General features: G+C 41.3%; 1 protein-coding gene across 6 annotated transcripts in view; it reads left to right on the plus strand.

Moving 5' to 3' along the window:
* Positions 1–26899, plus strand: part of MOCOS (molybdenum cofactor sulfurase) — a 194708-nt gene that overhangs the window by 78717 nt on the left and 89092 nt on the right. For all 6 annotated transcript variants that reach the window (XM_044452221.1, XM_044452256.1, XM_044452210.1 and 3 more), the window contains one exon: positions 19451–19650. In XM_044452221.1, the coding sequence (XP_044308156.1) occupies positions 19451–19650 (200 nt within the window). The remainder of the gene's footprint in view (positions 1–19450; positions 19651–26899) is intronic.

Genomic DNA, 26899 nt, shown 5'->3' on the forward strand with positions numbered 1-26899 from the left:
GAGGTTTCAACTTTTGCTTTGTGTATTCTTAAAGACTTCTATGTAGAATAAAGACATTTACAAGAAGTGGTGGAAAGTCTGTTGCTGCTGGTGGGGGCAGAGGGGGGAGGAACCTAGCTCACAACACTAGTTATTTTCTATGGGTTTACATTAAAATTAACAATGGCTAGACAATGAAGCTCAAACATACATTCAGCTATGCATAAGAAGTAAGTTAGGACAATTTTTACAGTACAATATACCTACCTACAGGAAGTACTTCCTGACAGTTAGGACCCCAAGGGTATGGAATGGGCTTCCATGGGAGGTGGTTAAGGCCCCATCGGTGAGGGTGTTCAAGGATAGGCTAGACATGCACATGGTAGGCATGTCATGAGCAGAGCTGGAGGTCAGACTAGATAGCCCGGGAGACCCCTTCTGACTCACTCTGTTTCTATGTTTCTATGTTACAAAGATACATATAACTTCTCTCTTCAGTGCCTTCAGTTACTTTATTATTAGTGTGTTATTATCATTATTACAATGCTGTACTGTTTCAAACATTTTAGTGAATATGAAAGTGTTTCTTAAGTGTTTTGTATGCATTTGTATGCATATGTATGTATACATAAATACATATATGAAGACAAACATATGGAACTTGTTCTTAACCCAGGGACTGCCTGTAATATTAGTAAGGCACAACCCTGTGGTAAACCTCAGGGTGAATGAGTCCCCATGACAATGCTGATACACCATCAAATATTTTAGCTTAGGTTAAAAACACATGATGAGATTTTCACTTTTTGATTTAAAAATGCATACCTAATTTATTGGTTTTTTTTCTAACCCATATAGAATTTAAAGTATATGTATGTAAAGCAAGTGGAATGTTTATTCAACTTTCAAATTCTGTGACATTTTAAAATAGCTAAAATATGAAGCTTGAGCTCATGCGCGCACACACACAAACACATATATATTTATAAATGAAATGCTCCTGATATTTTATATAGTGGCCGTTCCCAACCTTAGTATGTGTGCTGTATGTTGCATGTTGCACCATGACTCTTCTTATCCCTTACCAACCTCCATTCTACATAGGGTTGTGGGAGCAACATTCAACACACTTGTAAGGTGCCAAATTGGAGGAAGCTGTTACTTAGCATTTTGTGATGTGCTTCATATAGAAGCATGCTTAAAAATTATTGCTGATAATTATGAAGCTTAACAACATTTTGACAACCTTGATTGTTTGGTAAAAGGTTTGTTTGTTTTTTGGCAGTGAATGCCCATTCTAACAGCATTTTTTTACTGGAACCTCTTCTATTTTTATTTTCCCATGTGATGTGTACAGTGTCATAGCAAGGATTATTTTGTTTGCAAAATCTATCATTTCTCAGCTGGCTTGATTCAGTCTTCTGTAGTGCAGAAAAGATATGCTAATTCTAGAGGGACCACATTAAAGCAAGAGGAAATCTGCATACTTTGTGAAGCACTACTTATTCAGCAGCTCCAGATTAAATGGTGCTAATCATAAACACTAGATATAGCAAATCCTTTTGAAGTCACCATGGGGTTAAGTCATCTGCTGGTTTATTCTGCCACAAACCCACAAAATGTGTCATGCAGTGTGTTTGACACTTTACTGCATATATTGGAGTAAGTTGCTTCAGCAAATGAGATATGTTTGAGATCCTAGACCTGCAAAGGGGAAGGGAATTTTTACTGGAGACATATCTCGATTAGAAGCTAAGGCTACTTTACAGGTTAGCAGCTAATAATAAGCCAGACACAAATACAGTACATTGGAGAAAATGTGGGCATCATGCAGCAGGTTTACAGGGGCAGGATGGGACTGTTGGAACCACCTGCTCATGCTGCTGCTGCTGGTGATGATGGTGATCGCAGTACTTACAGAACAGAGGTATTTTGATGCAACAGGTAGAGTTCCTGGTCAGATCTCTGTTTAGGTTAAAGTTATTCATGGTAATGGAATGCCCACATAAAGTAGGGCATATGGGGCTCTTTTAGAGCAGGAGTAGGGAATCTGTGGCCCTCTGGATATTTTGGGCTGTACTGTCATAGCCCTGCCCATTGGTGATGCTGGCTGAGGCTGATGGGAGTTGGAGTCCAGTAACACTTGGGTTCTAACCATGTTTTAGTGCAAGAATGGTATGTGGGAAAGTGGAACTGTTATCTTCTCACATATGCTAGTCATTTCCTAGTACTCTTTTCTCTGGACTCAGTCCCAGTAAGAGTCCTGCTAGAGGAAAAGTGATGTTGAGAGAGGTGTAATGGAGAAATAAGGCACAGGCAGGGAAAGGACCTTGCATCTCTTTCCTCAGCATGCTCCCTTGCTCTGAACAAATAAATATAACAGAATCTAAGTCATTTTGGTTGGGAGCAAAGCTTAGTACAGCCAGAGAAAGGTTTAAGACTCTGGCCAGTGCTTAGGAAGGAGCAAACTCCTGCTGCGGCAGAGAGGAGCAGTGGAAGCTGAGAGAAGAGGAAGAAAGAAGTTAACAGCCTGTAGTAAACTGTGAAGTCACAGAGAATACAAGGGAAGCAGAAAGCCAGGAACTTGAAATGGAAGGAGCGGGAGAGCAGGGAGGGAAGTAAAACTGACAAGGGGAGAAAGCCAAAACAGGGCAGGTTCCACCATGGGGAAGGTGACATGATAGGAGAGAGGCCAGAAAGTGTTGGTGCCTCCCAGAATCTTGTTAAATATCGCAGATATGTTCTGCACCAATTTTGCTGATTCAGATTCTGATTCAGAAGAGGAATATCTTGATGTTGTTGAAGAGCAGGATTTTGCTCAAGGCTCTGCGATACAGCAGGGAGTAGGGATGGCAGCAATTAGCTCAAGGGCAGACAAGGGGGCATAAGCAGTGACTGACCCTGGAAACAGTATGGAGGTACAGGAAGTGGGAGGGGTTCTTGAGACTGGGGAATCTTCAGAAATCAGCTGCTGTCAACAGAGATAGATCCTGTGGACAAGTGGCAGCACTGGCACAGTGAGAAAAAGGGTGTGCTCATTTTCAGAGTGTTCCTCCCCAGGGTTGGGTCACAAACATGTTCATAAGGAGAGTTTGTGCATGCTCCGAGACTTGACTGGGTTATTTACATGTAGAAACAATAGAGTTTTGCTGAGAATGGCTCAAGGCTGGTGAAATTCAGCTTGTGACACTTGCCAGCTAGTTGAGAGGGAGCAGTAAAGTGTTGTGGCACCCTCCTGGATTCTTATCAAATTGAAATGTCTTCAGGGGACTCCTAAGCTGGACTGAATCTACTTGATGAAATCTACAGAATGTTCAAATCTCTACAATCACAAAGTCCCCCAGAAAGCAGTGAGATGTCTCTCTTTTTGTATTGCAGCAAAGTGGGTGGAGATACTAGAGTGACCTCAAATAAATAATTTTTAAAGCAAATCTCCTGAGATGGTGTGATCAAGTTAAAAAGGGGAAGATGTTGAAAAAAAAGGGGCAGACAGTTTCTGTGGTCATGTGGCCAGCATGACTAAACACCGAGGTGCACAGAATGCAGTTAACTGCTCACCGAAGTGGTACCTATTTATCTACTTGGATTTGTATGCTTTTGAACTGCAAGATTGGCAGGAGCTGGGACAGAGTACAGGAGCTCACCCCATCTGTGGATTCGAACTGTCATCCTTTCGATCAACCAGCCCAGCAGCTCAGTAGTTTAAACCACTACGCTACCCATCGCTCCTAACAGAGTGTAGCTCCATGCAATGATATTTGTAACAAATTCCTCCATGAAATAGTTCACGAAAGGCACAAAGATAAATCCCAAGAATGTTTTAAATATCTAATCAAATTTATCTTCTGTTTTCAAGTGTGTAACCTACATCAATTTCTTTTAATTGTTAAATTTATATCCATACCTTCAGCATATCAGTAGAAACATAGAAACAGAGCGAGTCAGAAGGGGTCTCCCGGGCCATCTAGTCTGACCTTCGGCACCAGCCGGCTCTGCTCACGACATGCCCACCATGTGGACGTCCAACCTGTCCTTGAACACCCTCACCGATGGGGCCTCAACGACCTCTCGTGGAAGCCCATTCCACACCCTCGGGGTCCTGACTGTCAGGAAGTGCTTCCTGGCATCCAAATGGAACCTTGACTCCCTGAGCTTTGCTCCATTGGAGCGTGTCCTGCCTTCCTCTGCAGGGGAGAACAGGTCTCTACCCATCTCCATGTGACATCCCCTCACATACCTGTATGTCACCAACATATCCCCTCTGAGTCTCCTCCAGGCTGAAGAGACCCAGTTCCCTCAGTCTCACCTCATACGGCATCCCCTGCAAACCGGCCACCAAACTTGTGGCCCTACGCTGCACTGACTCCAACCTGGCTATATCCTTTCTGTAATGAGGGGCCCAAAACTGAACACAGTACTCCAGTTAAGGGCGCACCAGAGTCGTAGAGAGTGGTAGTAATACTTCTCTTGATCTAGAAGCCACACTTCTGGCTATGCAACCAAGGGTGGCATTCACCCTCATGACCACCGCATCACACTGCTGACTCATGTTTAGCCTGCAGTCAACCAGTACCCCGAGGTCCCTTTCACAAGTGCTGCTCTCCAGCCACTTGTCACCAAACCTGTACTTATGACAGCTATTCCTATGCCCCAAGTGCAAGACCTTGCACTTATCCACATTCAACGCCATCCTGTTGTCTCCTGCCCACTTTCATAGTCTGTCCAGATCCTTTTGGATCTGGAGTACCTGCTCCTCAGTTGTGGCCACTGCTCCAGTTTTAGTGTCATCTGCGAATTTGATCAGCAGACTGTTCACCCCTTCTTCCATGTCGTTAATGAAAAGATTAAACAGGATTGGCCCCAGGACAGAGCCCTGGGGGACCCCGCTTGTCACTGGCCGCCATCCTGATGATTCCCCGCTAATGGTTACCTTCTGCTTTCGGTCAGTCAACCATGCCCTAATCCACTGGACAGTGCTTTGGTGTATCCCAAAACTCCTCAGTTTCTCCACCAGGATATCATGGGGCCCTTTGTCAAAGGCCTTGCTGAAATCCAGGTATACCACATCCACTGCATCCCCTCCATCTAGCCATCTTGAAACCTTGTCATAGAATTCCACAAGTTTTGTCTGGCAGGACCTGTTTTTGCGGAAGCCGTGTTGTGTGGCTGTCAGCCTCCCTTCCCTATCTAGCATCACTAGATCTCTCTCTATTATGAGCCTTTCCATTGTTTTCCCTACAATGGACGGAAGGCTAACCGGTGTATAATTCCCCATGTTCTTTCTACTACCCTTTTTGAAAATTGGGACCACTGATGCCACCCTCCAGTCCTCTGGAACTTCACCCGTTCTCCACGAGGTCTCAAAAATGGAGGCCAGCGGGTGTGAGAGAACCCCTGCCAATTCTCTAAGTACTCTCGGGTGTAACCCGTCAGGGCCTGGCACCTTTGTAAAGTCCAATGCCCTGAGGAGCCCCTCGACTTCAAGGGGAGTGACTCTAATCTGTGCCCCTAAGTCCCCAGCCTCATCTAATCTCCTGTGCGGACATCCCCTGTCCTGCTTTGGGGAGAACACAGAGGCAAATTAGTGATTTAGCATCTGTGCCTGTTCCCTCATATCAGTCACTGGATCTCCTTCCTCCTTATTTAGTGGTCCCACCACTTGTCTCCCCTTCCTCTTCCTATTTACATGCTGAAAGAAGCCCTTTTTGTTGCTCTTGATATTCTTGTCAAGTCTCAGCTCGTAATCAGCCTTAGCCTTGCGAAGAATCCTTCTGCAACGGGCCTCCTCCTCCCGGTATACCCTTTTGTCTATTTCCCCCAGTACCCATTTCCTACGGAGGTTCCTCTTTCATCTAATCCCTCTAACCATCTCCTTTCACACCCCTGGCGGTACTCTCCTCAGCCTCCCCACCTTACTGACTAGAGGTATCGTCAAGGCTGCGCTTCCAAAACCTTGCTTTTGAGGGCTATCCACCCCTCCTCAACTCGCTTATTTTCCAGTAACCTATCTCAGGAGACTTTCCCCAGTCTGGCCTTCAGTTGGCCAAAGTTGGCCCTCTTGAAGTCCCAGCTTCTAGTGCTCGACCTGCTGCACGTCCCGAGTCCCCTGATCTCAAAGCAAAGGATGCAGTGATCACTCGCATCCAGAGCTCCCCTAATCTGTACTTCATGTATCAGATCCTCCCTACTGGTCAAGACCAAGTCAAGGATGTTCCCCCCCCCCCATCGCCTCTCGGACCCTCTGTGTGAAAAACCCTCCCTCTATAGCTTCTAGGAAGTGACATGACCTGGCTGTCACCACTGAGTAAGTCTCCCAAGTAATATCTGGGAGTTTGAAATCTCCCATAATTACTGTGTCTCTCCCCTGAGATATCCTTAGAATCTGGCCTGTCAGGACATCATCCAGGGTCTCAAGTTGACCTGGAGGGCGATAACATACCCCCACTGTCAGGCCTCTTTCCCTGTCAAAACCACTAAGTTTCACCCAGACTGCCTCTACCGAATCCCCATCTGTGCTGCATTCTATCTCACTGCATCCTATCCCTTCCCTGACGTATAAAGCCACACCACCACCTCTCTTTTCCTTCCTGTCCTTTCTAAAAAGGTGATACCCCTCTATGTTCACATTCCGGACTTGCCTTTCATCCCACCAAGTTTCTGTGATTCCCACCGGATCATACCTTCCTATTCCCAGGAGAGCTTCAAGCTCTTCCTGCTTATTACCCATGCTCCTAGCATTGGTGTACATGCACCTCAACTCCTTCCCACCGCTTCCTTTCCTTGGAGTTCCCAGCCTCCTCCTTCCTCCCATCCTCCCTGATACCTGGCCCCTCTATGTAGGAGCCCTGTCAGTCCCTGCAGTACCTCTAAAACCCTGCTCCCAGAGCCCTGATCCTCCCCGCACCCTTGTCCAGTGTGGGCACGTTACTGGGGGGCCTGAACCCTCCCCCTCCCGCTCAGTTTAAAGTCTTCCGGACGAAGCTCGCTAGAGCATCTCCAAAGGACCTTTTCCCCAATACTGTCCTGACAGTATTGTCAGGACATCTCATAATTTCATAATAAAGACAAAAACAACATGTTAAATTATAAAATGGAATTTTCTGTTACAGATTAATGAACTTTTTGTGCAAAGATCGATGCAGTGGCCAACACTAATGAACTCACATAATTTCTTTGATACTTCTATACCATTTAATATGATAAACTGTCTAAGTGGTTCACATACCAAATTAAAATTACATTTAAAATGCAATATTCAAAACAATTGCAGTTATAACAACAGTATACAGCAATATAAGGAATAGTGTTCTTAATTTATTTACAAATTTGGGAAAGCCCAGGTGAAAACTGCATTTTTCAGATATTTGCAACATGCCACATTTTGTTCCACTTAGGCTGCACAACAGAGGGGTTTTCCAAAGGTTGAAGGTGCAACTGCAACTGGGGCATCATATGCCATTAATTTCAGAAAGATCATTAAGACCGCCTTAGATAATCTTATAGGTCATTTGGGAATATATAAGGGTAAGCAGTCTGCTAGATATCCCAGCCCTAGGTTGTTTAGGGTCTTATGTGACAATAACCTAACTTTGAACATGGCCCAGCAAGCAGCCAGTGCATCTTTTAACCTCGATGTTATGCAATCAGTTGTGGAGCTCCATGTGACACTTGCATGTTGGGTTTGGCTGATCCAAAAATATCTAGGGAAACTGATGAGGCTACAAGAAGAGTAACTTGCCCTGGTACCTAAGTAGAAGACAGCTGAAACACACAGAGTCAACTGGGCAGCCACTCCAAAACCAACCCCCAGGCAATACATAACAGTTCTTCTAAGAAATATGCACACGTGAACCCCAGGCAAAAACAAACAAAAATTAATGAGTGCACAGTCAGCTAGGTGACACACACACGTTGCAGACTGCCAACCTATCTAGTCCCCCTCAACACACTTGTGCTCCCCAGCTTACATAACCTTTACTTTTCCTTGGATGGCTGAGCACATTTCAAAATAAAGAGCTAAGCTACAACTGCTTGGCATTTTAATTTTTAAGAATACCCCTGGGACATATGTGGGGCCCAGAGACATTCTTGGAAATAAAGGTGATACTGGAGCAGGCACTTTGCTTTGCTGTATTGCTTTGCTAGCTAACTTTTTAAAATTAAATATAGAAAGGATATTTAAAGTTAAGTGGAACAGGGAACCTGGCACTGCATTAGGCCCCTAGAATTAGTGTATTCCAGGAAATTCTTGTCTCTATAATAAGATATGATTTGGGGATCAGGGTTGCTATGCTCCTCCTGGCAGAGGGGACAATTCCTTTTAACATTCATTTTGAAGAGCTGTCGCCTTTAAAGGCAACAGAAATTGGGTGGAGTTCAGATCTTGTGGGCACCAGATATTAAGGGCCATGGTACAGTTTGTACTACTGTTGCTTCCTTTGGCTACTCTGTGGAGCATACTTTAGTTGTTCTTAAAATACTGTGTATATCTGCCCAATACAGTTAGACTAGGAAATGAATTTAATAAGAAATACCTCTTAGAAGTGCTATCTAGAATTTCTGCAAACAATTCTTTTAAATGGTGGTGGTGAATAGTGCCAATGATACAAATATGGCCCAGGGAGCAAACAGGAGGAAAGAAGGGGCAGATGTGGGACACGGGGCAGTTAGTTGGAAGTTTCCAGGTTTCCAAGTTCTGCTTTATAAAACCAATTCAATATGGCTTGTTCACATGAAAATTGCACATTCCCCTCCCCCATCAAATATGAATGCATGTATTATTTTAAAGTGTGTATTTTTCAATGAAATGCACACTTGGGAATTTGCTAATATTTGGGGGGTTGAAAAGGGGGCATTTTCAAGTGCGTTGGGATTTGAAATGGAATTCTTGTACATTTCCACATAAACTGGAATTTTAAAAATCAATAATATTCTTAGTGAACAGTCTAGAGCACCATATGCCAGTTTTGGTGTTTATTTTTGCTCCATCCTGTGAAATCTCTGGGGGTATAAGTAGAGGTTTATGGAGAACGTGATTGGGAAGCACTTTGTTAAATAGCAACTGAAGCTTGTTTCTTGCTGGGCCCTGGAAGAGAGCTCAGTAATAGCTCTATTTGATCTGAATTTTCTGCACAGTGTATATGACTTAAAGACCAAGGTCCTCACATCTACATTAATTGTCACCCACAAATTATAAGGGTTAAAATGAACCTGCTTTGCAGAATTAAGGCTGTGTTATGTGCCAAAGCACAGCTTACTTGGAGTGGAAGGACCAAACGAAGGACTTTGCAGCAGGCATGAAGGCATATGGGCTGTGGGCAATGGGGAGGGTAGCAGTCTGCCCAGCAGAGGGAGGAGGGGTTAGTGGCTTGGGGTGGCAGCCACGACCATTCACCTGTCACACTCAAATCACATTATTGACTAATATTCAGTTTGTGATCTATGATCTTTCTCAACTTGCACTATTGTTGAGCCAAATATTCTTTGTCTTGTAAAAATGCTTTCAGTTTCTTTTTCCTAGAAATGCAGAATTTGACATTTGTCCTATTGAATGTAATTCTGTAATTCAGCACAGAGCCTATTGATAACACCTAGAATCTTGTTCCTGTCTTCCAGGGTATTAGCTGTCCTACTCAGTTTTTCCCAATTCTGGATCTCTGACTCAGTCATGACCACATCCTTATCTTGCTTTAATATGTAGCCCTGGTTCTTGAATTCCTCTCATTTCTTGACTATGACTCTGCCTCTGACTAAACTACCAGACTCCACAGTATTCAGACCAAGCCCGGCCTTGGGTCCTGTCACTCTGTCCCAGTCCCTCTGCCAAGACTCCTGCTGCCTACGCTCCAGATTCTGGCACTGCCTGTCATGACTTTCTGGGGTCAAGAGGACTGTTGCACAAACGTGATTAGGGCTATGGAACTATTAAGGGAGGATATCTAGGTCCTATGAGCAAATATATTGCAGCTTGCACTACTGCTGCTTGAGCTGTTGTTATGCATGGAGCAGCAGAGATACTTGGGCTGGAGCCATACTGCCAGCTGCTGATTTTTGCCATGCATGGCCATAGGGGCATTGTCCTGAGCCAGGACTGCTGAATGGATGATAGGTTGCTGTGAGTCCTATATACTTGTTCTCTGCAGTGGGTGTTACAGGATTTCCATGTGAAAACCCTGTGTGGAGCTCCCTAACGTTGACACTTGTCAATGTGTTTACAAAAAGTGGTAACAATTCAGGCATTGAGTTTGTCGCTTGCTGGAGATCTGGCTTAGCCAATACAAAATATTCCATACAAATAACTATAATAAATACATTCCTTGGGTTATTTATTTCTGCCTGTGACTAGGTAATGAAAGGGGTATTGGCCCTTTCTAGGGTTCCCATACTTCTGCACAACAATAAGGTAAGATTAATCAGTAATACCTATTTGCAGCTTCTTTGTTTTAGCTAATCCTAAACTCTTGCTTCCACGAAATATTGCAACATTTTAAACTCAGTAAGGCATAGTTAACAGGCAGTGAGACTGAGTTCCTTGATATCCGAAAACCTAGAGATTAATCCATAAACATGTACTGTGTATCTGTTGCTAAGACCTTTTTATTTCAACAATATTTTAATAACTGTTCACATCAGCTATATAGGTTTTAATCTGCAGCCAGGGTGGATCTGGATTTTATTTGTATTATGTTTTATTTTATTTTTCTTATTTATGTAAGCCGTCCTGAGGCTATGCGAAAGGACAGCATACAAATACTCTAAATACACACACACACACACACCACAGAGATGATATTATCATTCTTGTTTGACCATCACAGTCCAACTTTATTTTCTTAAAAGGTTTGTGTTAATTTCAGTTCAAAGGTGTTTTTCAAAAGTGAGGTTATTTAATGAACTGTGCATGAATGCAGAACTATATATTTTTGTCAGCTTTTCAATTTGATATCCCCTTTTTTTGAAGGAGGAAGTGTGCCTTTGGGAAGCAGGGAAAAGCCCATTACAGTTTCATTTCTTAGTAGAAGTTTATAATGTGATTACCAAAATATGAATAGCAACCAAAATAATGTAGCAGTTTATTCCCCATAGGTAGATTTTTTTCAGTCAAATGTTTTCCAGAAGGAATTTCCAATTATTCATGCCAAATACTTTCCTACATTCAAACATAATGTATTTATGTGACACAAACATCAAACACTACGTGATAAATAACAGGATTAAATCCTGTGTTAGGAAATGACTGCAATGGAAGCATAATTAAAATGAGACAGGCTGATTAGTTGAGACTAATATTAAATCTTGGAAAAATGTATAGAAAACTATTGTTAAGTCAAAAAGCAGTGGAATTTAGAACTGTATAGTTTCTGCCCATAGTAACATCAGGGGCATCATCAACTTTGTGAAACAATCCCTCCTCTAGAGTAGAAATAGATGAAAAATGAGAAAGTGGAATTGATAATCTTAAATTTGTTTTGTCTCAATTCTACATCAGATTGCAAATTGTAGGGAATTGAAAATCAGCATGAAATTGTGTGCATTTAATTCCATGTAACATTTTATGCTCCATATTCTTTTAATATTGAAATGCATACAAGCTGATTTCTCTAATATAGGCATCAGGAGGTAGTGCTCATCATGGTTGTGTTTAAGTTGCACGGCCAGTAGTGGCAGGCACCACTGGCTTTCTTGCTTTGTGATGGAAAAGAGCAATGATCTCTGACCAGCCAGCAAGAACCTAAGCTCTGTAGATGGGCCTGGCAGTGGCTGAACCCAGTAGAGGGAGGATTAAAGGAAAAGAAGCACACGTGGAAGTCCTGGGCAAGTCCTCCTCTTCTTTCCTGCAGTCACTTCTCTAAACTGGTTTTTAAAATCTGTTTAATTTTATAATGTGAATATGCTTCTTGGAGCTTGATGTCTTCCCATGTTTTGCTGTAGTATAAAGTTAAAAATACTGTCCAGAGAATCAATATATTCCAGAGGAGGCTAGTTGAAAGATCATGTTGAAGTAATGTGGAGGCGGTCTGTACCAAATGAATAGGAAGCTTTGGTCTTTGATCAGCTGTTGGTGGGCATCGTTCTTGGGACTACATTTCACATTTATTTATTGATTAGATTTATTTTCCATGTTTTTTTCTTTTCTAAAGAACTCAAGGCAGCTTACCATATTGTCCTCCTGCTCTCAGCCTTATCCCCACAGCGACTACCCTGTGAGGTTGAGAGTTTGTGATGGGCCTGAAGTCATGCAGTTGGCTCCATGACTGAGTCGGAACTAAAACCCAGAGCACCTGAGTCCCAGTCCTGCACTTGAGGCACTACACCACGTTGACTCACATATCAAAAAAGTCTCCTCAGGAAATGGCCGCTGCTCCCACTGCTCTTACTGCCACCTCTTTCTGCCGGCCCCAAATTTAGGAGGAAGAGTGAACATGGTGATAAGAAGCAGGAAGGAAATTTCAAGCGGGAAAGAGAGGCGAGTGATGACAGGAAGGACTCTTCTGGTGGGAGGAGGAAGAGGAAATTCTGGGGGTCTGGTGGGCACATTTAGGATTCCTGGCAGGTACCATGTTTCTGACTCCTGAGCTCATTGTTTCAAAGATCTTGGAAAACCATCACACTAACAGTACATTAAAACAAATAATGAAGTTCAGAAAAGAAGAGCAACATTTTTTTTTCATATTGCTAGTACTTACTTTAAATGGAAGCATCTTTCATGAGCTTAAACTGTTCAGTTCATTTTGTATGCAAAGCTTCTTTCAGGGCATTAAAACATCTTCATTTCAAAGATTAGAAATGTTAAAGAAGGATAGTTGGAATGGAAAGGGGGTGGTCTTTGCCATTTCTTTCCTGCATTATCAATATTCACAAGTGTACAGAAAAAGCATAAGAAATTGAAAAGGTGCTTTTGGTGTCATATGTGAAAGCACTTTTTGAAAACCAAATATTATAGACCTTTTAGACATTTAAAATCCAGAGAACATACAAAGATCTATCATGTATAATTATCTCCTCAAGTTTGTTTGTTTGTTTTTAAACCAAAAGCAGCTACTTGGGGCAGGCTTGAGTACTTTAACTCTTTAACCACTTTTCTTTTTGGCTAAAGCTAACGTTTACCCTTAGCTGTGCCTCCACCTAAGGAAAAGGTTCCAGTTAGCAGAGAAAATCAGCGTATTCCTGCTGCTGAGAGCTGGAGTATAGCAGAAAAGGGATCTTCTCATTTCCTCAACAATAGTCTCCCAGGAAATGTGTCTTCTCTGTTTGTGCAGTGTGGGGGTGGTTACCTTGCTTTCGGTGTTTAACTGATCAGTGTCTTTGGGAATGGGCTGAGAAAGTGGGCAGAATGGTGCCATTTTGGGGGCATCCTACAGTCAATCCTTATAGAGGTAGCAATCAAGAATCCATTCGTTTTCATATAAACCTTCAAGTTTCAAAGTGTAGGCTTCCCCCATCTACTATAGGCACAGCTCACTTCCCCATGATTCTCTTTCACGCACATCGCATGGGTACTCTGTGACAAGCAAAGCATGTAATGCTTAAGGCACGGGAGTCCATGTGTGTTTTCTTTTTGAAACATCCTAGTAGGAGTGAAAGGCTTCAAAAGAAGTTCCTGTGTATGCCTAGATCTGTGTGATCTCTCTCTCTCTCTCTCTCTCTCTCTCCCTCCCTCCCTCCCTCCCTCCCTCCCTCCCTCCATCCATCCTAGACCTGCCTCAGTCGGGCCAGTGCCTGGGCTTTCAAAATTCTCCGGAGTGCAACTTCCAGCACCACTGAGCACTGGCTGTGCTGACTGTGGCTGATGGGAGCTGTAGCTGCAAAGTCCCAAGCACACCAAGCTGCTCTACAAAGAGTGGTGGCACTGGGGGCACAGCCATGGATGGTATGAAAAAGCTAAGTGCTAATGCACAAGAAATCAGAGCCCTCGCTTTCTTCTCCCCCTTGCTCTTCCCCCATTCACTCATGGCCCATAGAGGCTGAAGACACCAGCAGGATCATGACCCCTCTGCTCCAGTGCCTGCTTGCACAGTCCTAGAAGGACAAGGAGGTGGGTGGGCAGGAGAGAAGAGAGGCGGAAGCAGCATGCCAGGGCCACCTTGTTCCCACCAGGGTTGTGTTTTGGGTTTCTTTTGCAGTTCCTCTTTGAGGGCGATCAACGTGTTTGTACTTGACAGAGTGTGGGCAGGCTGCACCAAGGGCTTGCAACCCATCTGACTCACCATCTTCCCACTTGCCTGACTGCCAGCCTGCCCAATGCCGTACCACAGAAGCCCCAGTGACGCCTCTGCCACTCTCACCACTGAAGGGCAAGGACTGCACCATGCTCCTCCCCCCCCCCCGCTTCTTCTGCTTTTGCTTCTGCCACCTGCGTGCTCACTGCACCCAAGGCCTGTGAGAGAGGAGATTGGGGGCAGGGGTGTTGCGCTTGCGGGAAGTGGGGCAGTGCTGGTGTCTCTTACCTCGCCAGCCATGAACTATGGCTACTCATCAAGACCAAGGACAGGATGTGTACCTGGGTCCAGGAGCTTGTTAATGCTTCACTGAGGGAGGGTCAAGTCCCCACCCCCTTGAAGGAGGCAGTGATCAGGCCAATCCTGAAGAGGGTGAACCTGGACCCAGAGATGTCTACCAACTATAGACCAGTGGCTAACATCCCATTCATGGGCAAGGTGCTTAAGCAGGTGGTGGCCGGGCAACTCCAGGCTCTCTTGAAGGAAACTGACTATCTGGACCCATTCCAGTATGGTTTCAGGCCTAGCTCTGGGACTGAAACTGCCTTGATAACCCTATATGATGACCTGTGCAGGGAGAGAAACAGGGGAAGTGTGTCCCTGTTGGTTCTTCTGGACCTTCAATATCATCAGCAGCTTTCAATACCATCGGCCATGGTATTCTTCTGGATAGGCTGGCCAAGTTGGAGGCTGGAGGCACGGCTTTGCAGTAGATACACTCCTACTTGACTGGCTAATTTCAGAAGGTGCTGCTAGGACGATTGTGGCTCAGCACCATGGCAGCTTTGCCATGGAGTTCTGCAGGATTCCATTTTATTCCCCATGCTCTTTAACATCTACATGAAACTGCTAGGAGAGGTCATCCAAGGTTTTGGGTGGCTGAGTCATCAGTATGCTGATGACATCCAGCTCTACTTCTCTTTTACATCTAATTCAGGTGAGGCAGGGACTGCCCTTAACTGGTGTCTGGCTGGGTTGATGGACTGGATGAGGGCCAACAAATTGAGGCCTAATCCAGACAAGATGGAGGTCCTGTTGGTAGGCAGTTCAACCTTCCAGGTAAGTGATTTAGCCCTGTTCTGGATGTGGTTGCACTCCCTCTAAAGGACAGGATGCACAGTTTGAGAGTGCTCCTCGACCCAGAGCTGTCCCTGGAGTCCCAGGTGGCTGCTGTGATGAGGAGTGCTTTCCTTCTGCTTCAGCTGATCTATCAACTGTACCCTTACCTGGATGAGCAGTGCATAGCAATGGTGACCCATGCTCTGGTAACTTCCTGACTGGCCTATTGTAACATGCTTTATGTGGGGCTGCCCTTGAAGATGGTCGAGATACTTCAGTTGGTTCAGAACAGAACAACCAGGATGTTAATGGGGACATATAGCATATATGTTATATCGTATACACATATAATGCTGTTCATTTGCTATCTACACTGGCTGCCAGTTGAAGTCCAGACCCAATTTAAGGCGCTGGTGATGACCTATAAATCCCTAAATGGCTTAGGACCTGGATATCTGAAGGAGTGTCTCTTTTCCTATGTGTCTGCCTGCCCCTTAAGATCTGGGGCAGAGGTCCTTCTTTGGGAGTCCTCCTTGAAGGAGATTAGGAGGGTGGCTACCTGGAGAAGGGCCTTCTCTGTGGTGGTGCCCCGGTTATGGAATACACTCCCCAGAGAGGTTCACCTGGCACTGAAACTTTATTCTTTCTGGCACCAGGTCAAAACCGTTTTGTTTTCCCAGTATTTTAAGGCTTGATTGTGATTTTAATGTGGGGGTTTTATTGTACATTGAAAAACTATTTGGATGCTATGCTTCACTCTTTTTTATTGTAAGACTGTCCTGAGACCTTGGTAGTGGATGGTATAGAAAAGCTTTAAAATAAAATAAAAATAAAACAAACCGTGGATTCTCTATAGGTACTTCTATGTCCAATAAATCTCTACAGAATGTACAGTAGATGTATATGGAACAGTCCTCCAGTCATGGGTGGTTATTGTCTATGTCAGCACTGCTGAGCTGTCCATGCCTAGTCTTTGGCAGGTCAGCATCAATATTTCTTTGTATAACTCATGGCCAATTCATCCATTTGCACCAAAAAATGTGATCTTGCTTTCTGTCAAATGGGTAAAAATGAATTTTATATTCTTCCACTTGTACTTCTAGCTAGGATTGCTAGTCTGAATTTCTTTTAGAAAGCATCTTTCATTTTTCAGGTTAGCCTAATCGACCATTTTGTGCCAACATCTCAATGACTCTTTGAAGTGAATTGCATAAGAGGCTTAATATGAGTGAGTGGAAATCCTGAACCATTTGCTTTTCATCTAGCATTCTTCTGTGAATAACAAGTTGGATTTTGAAGTCTTGTTGTGAATCTTTGGTTATCATCCTTCTTGTCAGGTGTTTATGTTAGAACTTTTCAGTTTGTAAAAAGCAATTCTAAATTAGCTACTAAGCATTGAACGTGTGTGTGTGTGTGTGTGTGTGTAAGTAAATGACATGGTGCTGCCTTTCCATATCTTTTGAAAGAGGTGTGTTTATAACAAAAATGTTTAAATTTTTTGCAAGAAGAGTTAAGGTGGGCTATAATTGAAATAAATAATATTTTGCAAATATTCCAAAATATCTCTTAAATGCATTACTTGTGCATTATTGAAAAATAAGTTGGCATAACAAACTGCTTCTCCCCTACATACACACATTTACTAAATTTAGGACAGCATGATCGTCTTACAAACCTGATGTGAGAAGGAAGAAACCTGGTAAAATTATGGAAACCAGTTTTCCTTTTTTGATACCTTGGAAGAACAGTTTTGGAGATAACATACATTCATGTACCAAGTTCCGTGTGCTATAATTTTATCACCTCTAATTATTGTTTCTAAGATAAATTGTATACAATGAATATGTAATAAGGAGTAAGGTTTAATGTGATCAAAGCTAGGAATATAATAAAGCTTTTTGAGGGGGCATACAAGTTTTAAGAGCTAAGTTTTTATGAACGATTAGAATCTGTTTGGTCATACAGTGTTAAAGTGGTAGAACTGAGTATTCTACAAATTTAGAATTTGCTTGTGCAACATGGAGGGAGCAGGGAGGTTCCTTTTGATCTTGCAGACAGAATGTGGGAGTGGAACATTGAAAGAAATTTGGGTAAGATTGTGGGCTATCTTCCAAAGAAGAACTCACCACTGAAAGAAGGGAGGATCAATTTTGTGAAGTTGCTGAACTTCATAGCTTAAAAGACCTATTTCTCCAGCTGTTCTGGAGTTGCAACTTATAGTAAAACTTCTGTTAATAGGTACAGAACTATGTGAGTGTATGCATGCAGGGAGATGATTGTGCCTTGTAGATCAACAATCCAGTTACTTTGATTCATCACTGGTTTTGTGTATTGATTGCCATGTTAATCAGACTATATTCTGAAGCAAACAAAATGGCTCCATTTAGGCTATATTCTTTCTTTGTGCATTTCTTCAAAATATTTATGTGGAAACACTAATGACTGAGCAAGGACCATCGTTCCTGAGATGTCTTTTTGGAGACCTTTAGAGAGAAAGATTGACCATAAGAGAAGGAGAACAAATTAGCTAGTCAACAAAATAAGATGGGATGGGAAATTTCTAAAAGCCTTCTGTTCATTAAGATAAAAATTGAAAACATTCTGTATGCAGCCTAGGCAGGCCATCCTGAATGGGAGGATTAAGCATTTGCTTTCCATCATATAGGGCTGGGGTTGTGAAGTGAGAGAGAAGAGACCAAAAAGGTATTACATATTCAGTTAGATCTGGGTGACTATGCCTTTCTACGTACTGAACACATGAATTTAGAGCAGATGTATGTGTCTATTACATATTTGACCCTTTTTTAATTCACCTATAGAGATTAAGTCAAGAATGAGAAAAATGTGTGGCAGATGTGGGGGAAAAGCAATCACAGAATAGCTTTAGTATGGTTTTTTAAAGCATGTCTTATTTCAAATCTTGGGGGTAGAAGTGGAAACGACCTTATATTTATGCAACTGGAAGTGTATTTCAATCCTAGCACAATGTGGTGTTAGCTTGTAGGACTGGAGAACTGGCAGAACTGGTTTTCTCATCACCACATAGCCATGCATGTCACTGGACAAATTTGGGTCAGTTACTCTCAGCCTCAACAAGAGGAAAAAAAGACTGGATATAAATCTGATGTAGTAGTACTAATAATAAACACAGTGCTGGGAAAAGTTGCTAAAGAACAGTATCTGTGAAGGATGTAGTCTTATGTATGTTTAAACAGAAAGAAGCTGTACAGCTCCAAGCATATCCCAGCCAGCATGCATAGGATTGCACCCTTAGCTATCTTAATTAGGACTGGATGAATATGTGAAAGTTCCTCTCACTTTCTCATTTTCCAAATTTCTGCAAGTTTGGTTTTCTAATGCACACAGTGTTGCCTTACATGATGTTTTTGCAAGCAATTTTCTTAATATAATGCATTTTACAACATATTTTCACTAATATACACATTTTGTATGCCCCTTTTAATTCAAGAACTTTGTGCAAAATTTGGAGAAATGTGAATTTTGAAGGCTAACTGGGTTTCTGTTCACAAATTATTTCTGTTCACAAAGTGCAGAAGAGTCTGTTATAAACGGTAAGGCAACTGGTCCTCTCTGTGAGAATTTCTTTATTTTTATAGTGGGTAAAGAATTATTTTTGCGGTGTTTGTATTTCATAGAAACAATAGTGTAGTTTTGCTTTAATAGGCTGCCATCTCAGATATACTCACTTTCCAAGGTTTAATTTTTTTTATTCTTAGGTTTTAGCTATATGGGGAAGATATAATGTGTATTTATTATAATAGCTATTTTAAAAGGGTTTGGGGTTTGTTCATTAGAGTTATTTTCGAGATACCAAACAGCACAAATGTTTTTGTATAGCTGGGCTTATATAAGCCAGGAAATATGCATATCAATTTGTACCTGAACATGTGAACTGTCAACTGAAAAGAATTTTGAGATTGTGTAAGACAATGTGAAAATTCTGTGTCTGGTGCTTGATCTGTGAGGGTTCTTTCCCATAAGCAAGTCACCAGCAGAGACCTAGCAAGTCCATTTTTACTGAGAAAACACATAGGGCTACTGTGACTTTTTCTGGAAAATGCTGTTTAAAAGAAAAAGGTGTGGATTGATTATAGGAGATTTTCAGTGTTCCACTGAAATTGATTAAACCAAAACAAGTAGCTGTCTGATTTCCCCTTTCCTTCCTTTTTCAGGTGGAATGGAGAACATAAAGCAACATTCGTTCGCTTTAGCACACTACACCTATACAGTTCTCTCTGCATTAAAATACGTTAATGGAGCACCTGTTGTACGCATTTACAGTGATACGGATTTCAGCAGCCCAGATATCCAGGGACCAATAATTAATTTTAATGTGTTGGATGAAAATGGAGAGATTATTGGCTATTCACAGGTACATTTTAATGATTTATCTTTCCTATTGTCAAGCATCATTGTGATAATTTCAAGTATCTAAGCATAAGGCCATTTTTGCTTGCTCTAATTCTTTTATTCTTTTTGAAGGCAATGTATGATTTAGGAATTTCTCATTTCTCTTGGTTTATAACATCTGTTTTTGTGCTTGTTTATTTTCTTAGCCACAGATTTCTAAGAATTGCTAGAATTCAATTCACAGCAACTTAGTGTGACACTGAAAGGCACCTAAACTGAAGACAGGCAATAAGTTTTTCTAGAGCTGAAAGTGAAATGATGGATCATTGCTGCTTATAATGTGTGCATAGTCTTTTTCCTGGCTAGCTCTCTGTTATACCATAAGTACACCCAATTTTATTCTTGCAGTGTTGACTTCAGCTCGCCTTAGAGAAATGATGGTGAAAGGAAGAGAAAACAAAGGAGAGAGGAAAAAATAGGTCCTATCCTGCCCTAGCTCAAGGTTCAAGGAAAGCTGACTGTAGAAGAGAGGCTCATTGATAAAGCTGGGTCATGTCAAGCAAGGCAGAAAATATATCTAAGGTCAAAACGAGGAAGGACAGTGGTACCTTGGCTCACGAACTTAATCTGTTCCAGAACTCTGGTTGTGACCCAAATTGGTCATGAGCCAAGTTAAATTTCCCCATAAGGTTGTGTAAATAAGGTTAATCTGTTCTGTAACAATTTTTTTTAATCAGAAAAATGTGAAGCAAAGTGACAAAGAACAACAAAAATCGCGGCCATCTCCCCCCCAATCCCGAGTACAAGCGCAGCCATCTCCTTGTGCCTGTCATCCCTGCATGCACCCGTCATCCCGGAGCGCTTGAGGGGGCGGAGAGACAGGCACGAATGTGGGCGCACTGGGGGGGCAGGCGTGCTGGGGGAGAGACAGCAAAGATCGCAGTTGCGCTCATGCAGGAAAGATGGGCGCAATCACGGTTGCACTCCTGCAGGAAAGACGGGTGCGATCTGGGCCATCTCCCCCGCCCCGCCCCCAGCATGATCGCGGCCACCACCCAGTGCAGAGTTTGCGACCTAAGTCAATTTTTAAATGAAATTTTTGTTCGTGACCTGATTTGGTTGTGAACTGAGGCGTTTGTGAGCCAAGGTACCACTGTAACTGATCAATTGGAATACATGAAGTGGTGTAGATAAACAATATTTTTTTAGAAAAAGATAATACAATTTGATCTCTACAAAGCATAATTGCATTACAATACAAAGAAGTATATCTAAAATGTACAGCCATGTCATTCAGTAGGAAAAGTAGCCCAATGTATTTCAGTCAAAATTACAGAAGTATTGAGATAGAGTGTGTATTACAGGTTAGGAAAAATAGCACCAACTCCTAGAGTTCACTGACATAGTTAATGAGCAGTGTCAAGAAAGTGAGAAGGCTTTCTTAAAAGACTGAGACAGAGGGAGATGGGGGGGGGGGGAGATGAAGACTTGACCAAATAAGTAGAACAGCAGAGAACATGAACTTGCACAAAGAGATTGGAAACAGGTGATAGTGGGAAAAGTGAGCATCTCTGTCTGCTTGCTGTCCCAAGTCGGGAAAAACAGGTCTGAGAAGAACCCATTGTCTATCAGGGTTGAATTCAAAATGTTAAGCCATTTCAGATATTCAGCAGGAGAATCAGAATATATCAGAGCTGCAAATATAAATATTCAATGAATTTTGTCAATGGTCTTTTCAAGCATCAAAAAAATGGATGGTCTTTTCTGTCAGAATTGAATGCAATGAAGTCAATTAGCAATCTGAGATTTATTGGTCTTCTGTTGGTGTTTAATTTCTGCTTGTTCTAGTCAAGCTAGTGTTGTAATAGCATATTCCAATCTATTGGCCAAAATTGCATTCAGTATTTTGCTGGCAACATTAATGAGATGCATCAATAGTTAGTACAGTAAACGTGATCCTTGCAAGGTTTAGAAATCATTGTAATATAGCCATTTTTAACAATGAGTGTAATTAAAAGTTATAGGAATATAAACTAAGCAGTTTTAAAGCTAAGAAGCTGGAAACGTTTTTTAGACCACTCAAGTGGAACAAGTGATTTCCTGGAATTCATATTTCTGTTTGTCATAGTAAGTTCTTCCACTCATCCAGGAGCCTAAAGAAACTGCAATTGTTTGGAATATGCAGCTGGAAGATCTAGCTGTGAAAAAACTGTATCTATATTTTGTTGAGATATTTTGATTACCTTTACAGAGCCAAAGAAAACCTTAAAATTGTAAATTTACTTCTTCAGGAGCTGCGTATATCTTGTCACTTTCATCTTTAATCATGACAATTACATTTCAGTGTTTTTGTTGTTCAAGATAAGATGTCTTTACTGGAATGTTCCCTATTCTTCCAATAAGCCAGTTATAAACAGCCAATTCTGCCTGTTGTGATTGAATGTTATTCAGTTTATATTGAACAGTTGTAATTCTTGATAGAACTGTGTGGATGCCAAAATTGCACAGTGGGATGTAAGTGCCTTCAACTCCTCTTTAATGAAGCTTGTTGGAATTTTAAAAATTTCTTATATAAAGTGTAAGCATTGGTTTGGCCTCACATAAAAGATTTACTAGTTTCCCACTCATTGGCATGGGAATCCACAGTGCCCTCATTACTTTCAAAAACTCATAAAACTCAGCAGTAATCTTTTTAAATACTTCATTATTAAAAAGTGAAATATTAAAGCACCAAACCCTGAGACCCTGGCAAATCTGAAAACTGCAACTCCATACAGACTGGACTATGGTCTGAATTTATCAACAGTTCAATTTTATCAACTATGTAGAGACCAAAAAAGGAAGGAAGGAAGGAAGGAAGGAAGGAAGGGAGGAAGGAAGGAAACTAACCCCTGTTTGAAAGCCTGATGGTGTAGTAAAATAAATGTATAATCAGACTGACCAGGATGCAAAATTCTCAAGCATATCCAACAAATCTATTTCAAACATGTTAGATTGGTGTGAAAGTGTCCCTGCTACTTGACACTTGTTGGGGTGGTATACCTTGGTCCAACCCAGGATCTACAATCATATTAAAATCTACCACAGCTGATCATTGGCAATTTCAACCAAAAATGAAACATAGTTAGAAAAGCATTATTTTGCCTAGACACATTAATCATAATTAGGATTTTACCACTACAATTTTCCTAATTGAAATCAAAAAGCAGCCATCAGGATCAGTTCTCACCTGTTGAAATAGGAAAGAGAGCTTCTGGTGGATTAAAATCACAACCCCTCCAAACCAGTTTGATGCATCTTTATGTAAACTTCTCCAACCATTCTCTTTCAACCAATGATCAGCAAGTTCATCAAATGTGTTTCTTGTGGAAAAGGAACACCAGCATTAAACTCTTTCAACATAGAAGGTACTTTCTTCTGCTATATAAATTCTAATTTCTTGGCATTCTAGAAAATCACATTAAACATTGAAAACAATGTAACATACCTATGATCCCTCTACACATATGACTCTTGGAATTTTACACAGGTTGCCCACCCTAGAATGATACAACACCTTAGTCATTTCAGTGCAAAACTTGAATTAATATCTTTTATATTAAACCATACTAGATCTATAGACTCAAAAAGAATTAAAACACAGAGCAGAAAATAAAAGCTGAATAAATGCAATTCGAAGAACTCAAAATAGTGCCCACATCCCTCATAAGAAAATTCATTTAAAATTAAACTCACAACTCAATGATAAAAACATAAAATACAGGGAAGAGGGTTGAAGCATTTTTTTGTTTTGGCCTAACCAAGTCTTTCCTGGCTACAAAAGAAATAAAAGCAAAGACACAAAAGAAAATTATCCTGGGGGGGGAAAACCCAAACTATTTTGGAACATTGATTTAAGAAGAAATAAAAATAGTATTTATTTATTTTCGATTTATATCCTGCCTTTTTCCTACAAAGGGCTCAAGGCAGCTTACATCTCCTCCTCCATCTTATCCTCACTACAACCTGTGAGGTAGGTTGGGCTGAGAGTCTGTGACTGGCTCAAAGTCACCCAGTTGGCTCCATGGCTGAGCGGGGACTAGAACCCAGATTGTCTGAGTCCCAGTCCCATGCTTTTAACCACTACACCATACTGGCTCTCGTGGTGATCGTTTTATCAAGATTTTATCAATACTGATAATTTTATCTACATTTTCTCCTTTTGGCAACATTTATCCACTTACCACAAGTTAATTTAAATTGCATGTAGCCTATCTTGAGTAACATTAAAATACTTTAAATTGATAAAAAATTTTAATAAAAAGAAAAGTATGTAGCAATAATAACAGATGTGTTAAAAGTGAGCGATAAAGACCCCCCCCCATGCACACCTTAAAATGCAAGAAGCCCTTTTTGTTTCCCTGGATGAGAACTGGCCAAACACTCAGAACTTCATCATTGCTCTCCAAGAAAGGATAAACCCTGAACACAAAGCTGACAGGCAGCCAAATCAACTTCTCAGGTAGATCCAGCTGTGGAAGAGTCAGAGCAAACTACATTATGGTAGAAAACAATGATTCCAATGCAGTAGGATTTTGATAACTTTTCTGTTGATCTTGGTAAGACAGACAATTGCTATGTTTTGAATAAAATATCTTAGACCAGGTTTTCATGCAGCAAGTGTCACTTCTGAAAACAGTCTCCATGAATCTGAAACCTCTTTTGTATAATCAGAGTATAACACAATTTTACTGGTGGCCGAGCTCCAGTGAAGCTCCCTCTTCTGTGGCTGTGCAGAGCAAGTATTCTTGAGCTGAACCTTGTTAAAACTGAATAATTTTAACAGGCAGGCCGTATTCTGGATCCACAAGTGGAACCAGGAATATGATAAGCCCAAACTGCATATCTCGTGCCAGTAACTTTTGAAAAAATCTGGCCAAGAATTCAACTAGGTGATCCTCAATGGAAAATTCCCTCAGACTGCAGATTAGATCTCCAAGAAACCACTTCCTATTGAGAAATATGAAGGGACAATGCACTGTGAAATTCAGCCATTTCTGTTTTGTGATTTTGACATTACCTTCAAGATTACCTAATTTGAAAACAATTGCTTTGCTTTGAGATGAGAATCACTTGCATAAACAGAGCCCTGAAGTTTTTTTCTGGGAACCTGTAAAGCCTAAACTGTTTGGACTTCTGAAATAATTTTTGTGACATGTATCAGCACAGCCACAACTCTCCTGTATTTTCTGCTTTGGAAACCTTAGCTGGGAGCAGTAACAATGCAACTGAAAGAGATTCTGAGATTCGCTTGGATTTCATTATAGCAATGATCAAACATTTCACTAAATCATAAAAACCAGATAAGGAGGCAAAATTTTAAAAGTGTAATACAAAATAGTCAGATGACATGACATTCTTGAAGGTGAAGCTGAAAACATGGAAGCAAGAAGCACAGTCTGATCATCCAGCATCACAAACTATAATGCAAACAAGTGGGAAGTGATGCACATTGGACCACAAAGCCTATGTGTATAATCTGATGGCATCTATGCTAATGTGACTGACCAAGAAAGAGTTCTAGGGGTAGAGCATAGCTCAGTGAAAATGTCAGCCATTGTGCAGCTGCTGTGAGAAGGTAACTCCATGTTGAGCATAATTATTTATTTTATTTTATTTTATTTTATTTTATTTTATTTTATTTTATTTATTAAAACATTTCTATGCCACCCCTTGCCGAAGCCTCAGGGCGGCTCACAGCACAAAATAAAATACAATAAAATACAAAAATAACAATATAAAATTAACAATATAAAATAAATAACAATATAAAAGAAGTTGCCCTGGCCAAATTACAGCTTGAGCAGTGTTGAATCCAGAGAACATGAGAGGAATTGGTGGAAATGCAGTGTGTACTCATGAATGCAGATAGTGAGGATCGTGCTGTGCTCCACAAATTGTGTGAACTTGTGAAAATTACATAAATGTGTACAAAATAGGAGTAAATTTTTGGAATGGAGGCCTGAATTTTCCATTAACCTGAAATTAACTGTCAGAAAATTCAAGTTGGCCAAGGTGGAACATGAGCAGATTGTTGGGACTGAGCCCACTCCTCCAAAATCAAGCCCACTGTTGAATCAGATTCTGACTCAGAACAAGAGAGCAAACCAGAGTCTACAGTTGAATTGCCACTGTCACAGGACTCAAGAGGTAACAGAGGCATGTACTGGGAGCCCCGAGGCTTTGGCGAATGGGGCGGCATAGAAATTTTCTAAATAAAAATAAAGGCCGTTTCAACCTCTGTGGAGAAGCTTAGTGAACAAACTGACAATGGGAGGGAGAAATCCAACTTCTTTAATTCAATAACATGGCATCAGTTTTTAGATCAGTTGTGAAGCATCAGACACTTCAAGCAATTCACCATAAGCAGTGGAACCACTTTGGGGTGGGGTTAACCTTTTTGGGAGAATTTGCCAGATTAGAATCAATGTCTATTTATTAAACCACATTTTTCTTATAGCCAATATTCTAATTTTGCTTGTTGCTTTTGATAAAGATCTCTGCAATAGAAAGTCAGCCTAATAATACTGCCTTTGAGTTAGAAGCATTTGTCCTGCTTTGTTTGGAGGGAAGGCAACCCACTACGCATATGCAATGAGAGGAGAGCACTTCCTTACTTCTTATGTGAAATGCTATAATAAAAGTAACAATAACTCAAATCTAATGAATTGACCCTGATTTGCATGAAATAAAATTAGTGCAGATTGTGCTAGAAATAAATAGCTCTCAGATGTTGCACAGATACTTTGAGCAATTGCATAGAGACCAGAATACCACACCCACAGTTGGCCCATTTTGGGCCATCTGGGTGAAAATGTGTCGAACATACTTTGACAAGATTTCTGATTTAGCACATGCATATGCTTCTCCATGCCAGTCACCAAAAGATATGGAGAGAAGACAGATGAGAAGATGTCCTTAAACATTATAGGGAGATCAGGAGAGAACATTTCATGAAAATGCCATTTTCAGTGGCCGCCCAATGTTCAGTGCAGTTCTGTTCCTGGAATTTTAAAGGTTCCTCTATAATTTGAACATGATTGCTGGGAATACTGTTTAACTTGAATAACGTGCTCTCTTCAAAAGTGTGACAAAAATTATCTCATTGTCCTTTTTATGAAGTACATCTCTAGAGCCTTTTGAATGATGTCGGGAAAAAACTAAGGCTGACTCCCTTCCTCTTTATTTTTGATTAAGAATAAGCTGTTCAGTGATGCTCAAAGAATATGAAT

The sequence above is a fragment of the Varanus komodoensis genome, unplaced genomic scaffold (genome assembly GCF_004798865.1).
Source record: "Varanus komodoensis strain SLA01 unplaced genomic scaffold, ASM479886v1 scaffold10, whole genome shotgun sequence".
NCBI lineage: Eukaryota > Metazoa > Chordata > Lepidosauria > Squamata > Varanidae > Varanus > Varanus komodoensis.